Source organism: Diceros bicornis, chromosome 6, assembly GCF_020826845.1.
Source record: "Diceros bicornis minor isolate mBicDic1 chromosome 6, mDicBic1.mat.cur, whole genome shotgun sequence".
NCBI lineage: Eukaryota > Metazoa > Chordata > Mammalia > Perissodactyla > Rhinocerotidae > Diceros > Diceros bicornis.
The window spans coordinates 95,775,406-95,782,806 of NC_080745.1; the positions used below are offsets into that span (position 1 = coordinate 95,775,406).

Consider the following 7,401-nt stretch of genomic DNA (forward strand, 5'->3'; position numbering starts at 1 on the left):
CCACCCTCTCCCCGACGTTGGCCATCCCTCAGAGACCGACTCCAGGGGTGTCCTGACACAAAAGTTCAAACAGCGTGGCCCCTCAGAGGCTCGAGTGGACCACTCCCACCCATCCCCCAAAGGCCACTTTGCTGCTCAGAAAACACAGGATAAAGAAGTCAGGCTGGCTCAAGGCCAGGTCCACGTGGGGTCATCAAAGGTGGGGATGAGCATCCCTCCCCTCTGCAAACCCCCTGGCCCAGGCTTTGCTCACCCCTGGACAGCCTGCTGGACATCTGATGGAAGTCGTGTCCTTCTCAGGTGTGAGGGGCCCCTGGCCAGAAAGCAGCATGATGGAGCAGTCTCCTGGGGGCCCAACCGATGAGGCCAGGGAAGTGCCCAGGACACAGCCCGAGAAGGCACACCAGGCAGAATGGGTCTTCTCTCGTGCTGTGTATATGCATACATCTGGGTGTGTGCACCTGGGGAAGTGTGTGCATGCACCTGGGTGTGTATGTGTGCACCTGGGTTGTGTGTGTGCATCCGCGTGTATGTGTGTGTGTGTACACTTGTGTGTGTGTGCATTACTTCTGTATGTGTGTGCACCTGGGAGAATGGCAGTGTGTGCACCTGTGTGTGCACCTGTGTGTGTGTGTGCACCTCTGTGTATCCATATGCATGTACCTGTCTATGTGTGCATCCACGTGTATGTGTGTGCGCGTGCACCAGTGTATGTGTGCATGCAGCTCTGTGTGTGTGCACCTGGGTGGATGGGGGTGTGTGCCCCTGTATATGTGTGTGCACTAGTGTGTATGTGTGTGTGCATGCACCTGGGTGTGTGTGCACCTGGGTATGTGTGCATGCAGCTGTGTGTGTCTGTGCACCTGGGTGGATGGATGGGGGTGTATGCACCTGCGTGTCTGTATGCACCTGCATGTGTGGCACCTGGGTGGATGAGGGGGTGTGCTACACACACCTGGCCATGTACCTTTGTGTTGGGCACAGAAGAGTGTGTACCTGAGAGTGAGTGTGCACGTAAGAGGGGGTATCTGCACAGACTAGTGGCTGTGAGCCCTAAGCCCCTTCGCAGACATTAGCTCTGAGTAACTGTGTGTGTTGACTGAGGGGTGGGGACCACAGGGAAGCAGTGTGGCACCTCTGAGGCCCCTCTGAGGAGGGTTACAGTACACTCACCCAGCTCTCATGACCTGGGCACCCTGTTCAGCAAAGCAGAGCCCCCCCACCAGGAGGGCCATGAGGAACTCCACAAAGACCACAGTGACAGAGTTTGTCTTGCTGGGCTTCCCGGAGCTGTGCCACCTGCAAGGGCTGCTGTTCGAGTCATTCCTCACCATCTATGTGGTGACCATCCTGGAGAACCTCGTCATCGTGGTGACCGTTCGAGCCAGCCATCAACTGCACACACCCATGTACTTCTTCCTGGCCAACCTGTCAGTGCTGGAGACCTTCTACACCTCAGTCACTGTCCCTAAGCTGCTGGCTGGCCTCCTGGCATTGGGAAGGACCATCTCCTTCTCGGGATGCCTCACCCAACTGTTCCTTGTCCTCTCTCTCAGCTCCTCCGAGTGCTTCCTCCGGGCCACCATGGCCTGTGACTGGTACCTGGCCATCTGTCGCCTTCTGCATTACCCGGCCATCATGGACTTGAGGCTCTGCCTGCACCTGGCCCTCAGTGCCTGGCTGAGTGGCTTCCTGGCCTCCTTTGTGTCCGTAGCTCTCATCTCCCGCCTCAGGTTCTGTGGCCCCAATGTCCTAAACAACGACTTCTGTGACATATCACCCCTACTGCAGCTCTCCTGCTCTGACACCACCACCGTCGAAGTGTCGGACTTTGTAGCAGCGCTGGCTGTGCTCTCCACCTCCCTGCTGGTGACCATGGTATCCTATGGCCACATCCTGGCCACAGTGCTGAGGATCCCAGGGGGGGCCAGCCACCAGAAGGGCTTCCCCACCTGCGCCTCCAACCTGGTTGTGGTGGCCATCCTCTGCACCACCACCATCTTCATGTACGCCCAGCCTCACGCCATCAGCTCCTTTGACCTCAACAAGCTGGTGTCCGTGGTCTACTCGGTTGTGACCCCACTGCTCAACCCCATCATCTACTGCCTGCAGAACCGCGACATCAGGGAGGCACTGGCCAGACTCCTCCGGGCCCCTGGCCCCTCCTGAGCACCAGTTGCAGGAGGAAGAACTTCCAGATTCCTCCCCTCTCATCTGCTCATGGTCACTGGCCCACCACCAGGCAGGCCACGGCTCCTTCTCACCAGCACAGCAGCAATGTCCTCTATCTCCACCTCACCCAAGAAGGAGCTGCCAAGAGCACCGAGTGGCCACAAGAGCAGCTGAAGGAGCAGCAGAAATGCCAAGGGCTCCAGCCTCTCCCAGGGAGCATCAGCACCAGAGAAGTGGACAGCTCCTCAGCTCCCAGCAGTGCCCTCAGCCCACAAGAGCTCACTTCCCAGCTCACAGGAAGGTCCCTCTCAATGGTCACTCCCCAACCACCTGGGATCTGGCCAGTTTCTGTGGTGGCCACCCTTCTGCCCAGCCCTCTGGGGCCCTGTGTGCCCTGTCCCTGAGCCCACTGGGATGGCCTCCTTTGCCTGAGGTCCCAGGTCCTCAGAGCAGACCCTGAGACCAACCTCAGCCAGCTGGACGGTGGACTAAGGGCTCCCGGCAAGTCCAGGCAGCACCATCGGTCACACACTTGCCACCTTTCCCCAGAAACAAGAAAGTAGCTTTATTTAAAACCTGATGGGTCTAATGAATAGATGGCATTCTTGCTTTTTCTGTCTTTTCTCTCCCCTCTGGTGCTTGGGGGCAGAAATTGGGCTAATCCTGCACTTCCCTTCTTATTGGGCCATTGTCACTGGTCAGGACAAGCGCTTCTCTCACTCGATTTCATGGTTTTTCCACACTCCAATCCCAGTCCCTTCATCACAGCCACCGTGTAATAGGTTTGTGTATGTCCTTGGAGATGCGTGTACATTATCGACAGATAGGTCATGTGCTTTGTATGAGAGTCTTAAATTCTTGTAAATGATTTTGCCCTGTAAATCTTCTCTTTCTTACTATTTTGCTTTATGTATTTTGAGGTTTTGTCATTAGGTGCATGAAATTTAGAATTGTTTCATCATCTTGGTAAATTAGACCTTTTATCATTATGCAGTATTACTCTTTGTATCCAGTAATGCTTTATGCCTTAATCTGTAAGGCTTAAAGTCTACTTTGTCTAACGATATAGCTACGTCAACTTCCTTTTCATTAGTGTTTATTTGTATAATATATATTTTTTATCTGTGCTGGTTATTAATCTGTTGCCTCTCAGCTTCCAACCACCCTTCTATTGTCAGCTCTGTGATGCTGTAACTGGAACTCTGCAAACCACATTTCTGCTTTGGCAGCTGCTCCCTACTTCTGTTGAGAAGTCAGCTGTTGGTCTTATTTTTACTTTTTTTAGGTAATTGAGTTTCCCACATTTCTGGGAGCTTTTAAGATCTTTATGTGTTTGGTTTCCAGAGTATGAGTCTCTCTTGATTTGCCATGCTTGGAGTGTGTAATGCTTCCAGAATTCGTGACTTGCTTTCTCTCATCAGTTTTTGAAAATGATCACCATTGTTTCCCTAAACACTGCATCTGATGCAAGTAGAAAAGAGGAAGAAGGTGTTAACAGGATGGATTTATATATAATGTGCTTCCCCCATGGAGCTGCCCTAAGTTCCACTGAAGTGGAACTTCAACTGAGCATTCTGAGGCCCTGAGGGTGGATGCTGTCAGGGCTGCAGGGGAGCTGGGAGGCATGGGGAGAGCCAGGGGCGAGGGGAAGAGCAGGAGGCCTTGCAGGGCCCAGGGCCTCCCTCCCCTCCAGCATCTTGCTGAGTAGTTTTCCCCAGCATCTGGCACTTGGAGCAACGCTAAACCCTGTACCTGTGGGCACGCTGGCCACCTCCCCTTCCAGAGTCGGGGTCCACGTTCAGAGGAGATCTGAGAGTCGGACTTGCCCAGTGTCACACTGCCTGGTTCATTCTGATTGGGGGTCTCCCGACGCCACACTCTGGACAACATCACCCAGATCCTGCTTCTCTGACCCACCTGCTCCTGGTGTGAGGTCTGGGAAAACACAAGGTGGCTGCTTCACTCTGTCTGTGAGGTATCTGGTCCTGGCACCACAGAGAGGGGGAGAGATGTTGTAACCCAGACTTCCATTCATGACCTGCAGAAAGGAGATGTGGTTTCATTTATTTTTTCCTTTCTGAAAAGGATAGCTTCATCTTTTAACCAAGAAACTTTGCCATGGCAGGAAAGAGTTGTGTTTGGTTCTTTAATTTGCATGAAGCTTCTACAGCGTTAATTTTAGGAGTCCATTTCTTCTCAATCTCATCATTATTATTTGTCTACCCTCTGCGCTTGCCTCTGAATGTTGGTGTGCCTCACAGCTTCACCCGCGGCTCTCCTGTCTTCTCCCCTGGATAATTCCACCTGTGCCCACGATACACGCTGCATTTGTCATTGATATTTGCAGTGATGTCCAAATGTGCAGCCACAGTCGGTGCCTCACCTGGGACCCCAGACACACTGCTGTAACTGCCGGGCTCACACTGAGCTGACAGAAAGCTGTCCGGGGGTCCAAGGACCTTGCTCAACAGACAGAGGCACCTCCTTCAGCCCCTCAACCCCATCCAATTATGAGATCCACAATTATGGAAAACTTCTTTTTGTATATTTAAGAGTATATTGTGTATTTTTTCTTCCAGTTTTATTGAGCTATAATTGACATAAGCACTGTGTAAGTGTAAGGTGTGCAACATAATGACTTGACTTACATATATTGTGAAAGGATCGCCACAATAAGCTTATCTTATTGTATCTATATCTTGCGTATATATAAGAAAAAAAGAAAAAAATTGTTTTTTTCCTTGTGATGAGAACTTTTAGGATCTACTCTCTTAGCAAAGTTCTTGTATACCATACACCAATGTTGGCTATAGACATCATGCTGTACATCACACCCCCAGGACTTTTTATGTTATAACCGGAAGTTTGTACCTTTGACCACCTTCATACAATTCCCTACCTCCTATTCCCTAACTCTGGGAACCTGAAATCTGATCTCTTTTTCTATGAGTTTGGGATCTTTTTAGATTCCATATGTAAGTGAGATTGTACAGTGTATGTCTTTCTCTGTCCGACTTATTTCACTTAGCATAATGCCATCAAGGTCCGTCTATTTTGTTGCAATGATAAGATTTCCACCTTTTTAATGGTTGAATGGTATTTCCTTGTGTGTGTGTGTTTTCTTTATCCATTCATCTCTTGATGGACACTAAGGTAGTTTCCACATCTTGGCTATTGTGAATGATGGTGCAATGAACATGGGCGTGCAGATGTTTCTTTGACAGAGTGATTTTGTTTCCTCTGGAAGTGGAATTGCTGGATCATATGATAGTTCTATTTTTAATTTTCTGAGGAAACTCAATTCTGTTTTCTGTAATGTCTGCACCAATTTGCATTCCTACCAACAGTGCACAAGGGTTCCCTTTCTCCACATCCTCACCAACACTTGTTATTTCTCGTCTTTTTGATACTAGTCATTCTAACAGGTGTGAGGTGATAACTCATTGTGGTTTTGATTTGAATTTCCCTAATGATTAGTGATATTGAGCACCTTTTCACATATCTGTTGGCCATTTGAATATCTTCTTTGTAAAAAGGTCTATTCAAGTCCTTTGCCCATTTTTTAATGGGACTGTATTTGTTTTTCTGCTATTGAGTTATATGAGTTCTTTATATATTTTGGATATTAACCCCTTATCAGATATGTGATTTGCAAATATTTTCTTCCATTCTGTAGACTGTCTTTTCATTTTCTTAATCATTTCTTTTGCTGTGCAGAAGCTTTTTAGTTTGATGTAGTCTGACTTGTTTATTTTGGATTTTGTTGTTTGTGCTTGATTGTCATATCTGAAAAATTGTTGCCGAGACCCATGTTAAGGGGATTTTTCCTGTTTTCCTCTAGGAGTTATAGGCTTAAGGTCTTTTACATTTAAGTCTTTAGTCCATTTCAAGTTAATTTTTGTGAGTGGTGTAAGATAGAGGTCCAGTTTCATTCTTTTGCATGTGGCTGCCCAGTTTCCCCAACAACATTTGTTGAAGAAACTGCCTTTTCCCCATTGTGTATTCTTGGCTCCTTTGTCAAATATTAGTTGACCGTATATACTGGGTTTATTTCTGGGCTCTTGATTCTGTTCCATTAGTATATGGGTCTATTTTTATGCCAGTACCATACTGTTTTGGTTACTGTAGCTTGAAATCAGGAAGTGAGATGCCTCCAGCTTTGTTCTTCTTTCTCAGGATAGCTTCAGTTATTCAGGGTCTTTTGTTGTTCCTTATAAATTTTAGGAATCTTTTTTCTACTTCTGTAAGAAATGCTATTGGAATCTTGATAGGGATTGCATTGAATCTATAGATGGCTTTTTGTAGTATTGACATTTTAACAATATTAATCCTTCCAACCCGTGAACACTGGATACTTTTCCATTTATTTGTGTCTTCTTTGATTTCTTTTACCAATATCTTGTAGTTTTCATTGTACAGATCTTTCACCTCCTTGGTTAAATTTATTCCTAAGTATTTTATTGTTTTTGATGCTGTGGTAAATGACATCATTTTATTGATTTCTTTTTCAGGTAATTTGTCATTAACATATAGAAACGTTACTGATTTTTGTATGTTAATTTTGTACCCTGCAATTTGACTTAATATTTTGATTAGGTCTAAGTTTTTTGGTGGAATCTCTAGGATTTTCTATGTATAAAATCATGTCATCTGCAAATAGAGACCATTATACTTCTTCCTTTCCCATTCTGATGCCTTTTATTTCTTTTTCTTGCCTGATTTCTCTGGCTAGGACTTCCAGGACTATGTTAAATAGGAATGGTGAGTGTGGGCACCCTTCTCTTGTTCCTGATGTGAGAGGAAAAGCTTTGAACCTTCCCCCATTGAGTATGATGTTAGCTCTGGGCTTGACATATATGGCCTTTATTATGTTGTGGTATATTCCCTCTATATCTAATTTGTTGAGAGTTTTTATCATAAAATGATGGTGAATGTTGTCAAATGCTTTTTCTGCATCTATTGAGATGATCATATGATATTTTTCTTTCTATTATTGCAATGTATCATATTAATCGATTTGTGTATATTGAACCATCTTTGCATTCCAGTGATAAATCCCTCTGGATCATGGTGAATGATCCTTTCAGTATGCTGCTGAATGTGGTTTGTGAGTATTTTATTGAAAATTTGTCCATCTATATTCATCGGAGATATTGTCCTGTAGTTTTCTTCTCTTGTAGTGTCCTTTTCTGGCTTGGGTTCAGTATAACGTTGGCCTCACAAAATAAG

General features: G+C 46.4%; 1 protein-coding gene across 1 annotated transcript; it reads left to right on the top strand.

Annotated features, from left to right (window-relative positions):
- The first annotated feature begins 205 nt into the window (after nucleotides 1–205).
- Nucleotides 206–2,169, top strand: LOC131407652 (olfactory receptor 6B1-like). Its single transcript, XM_058544407.1, is given in 3 exon segments — nucleotides 206–229; nucleotides 231–300; nucleotides 1,205–2,169. Coding segments are annotated over 3 exon segments (1,059 nt in total).
- The last annotated feature ends 5,232 nt before the right edge of the window (nucleotides 2,170–7,401 follow it).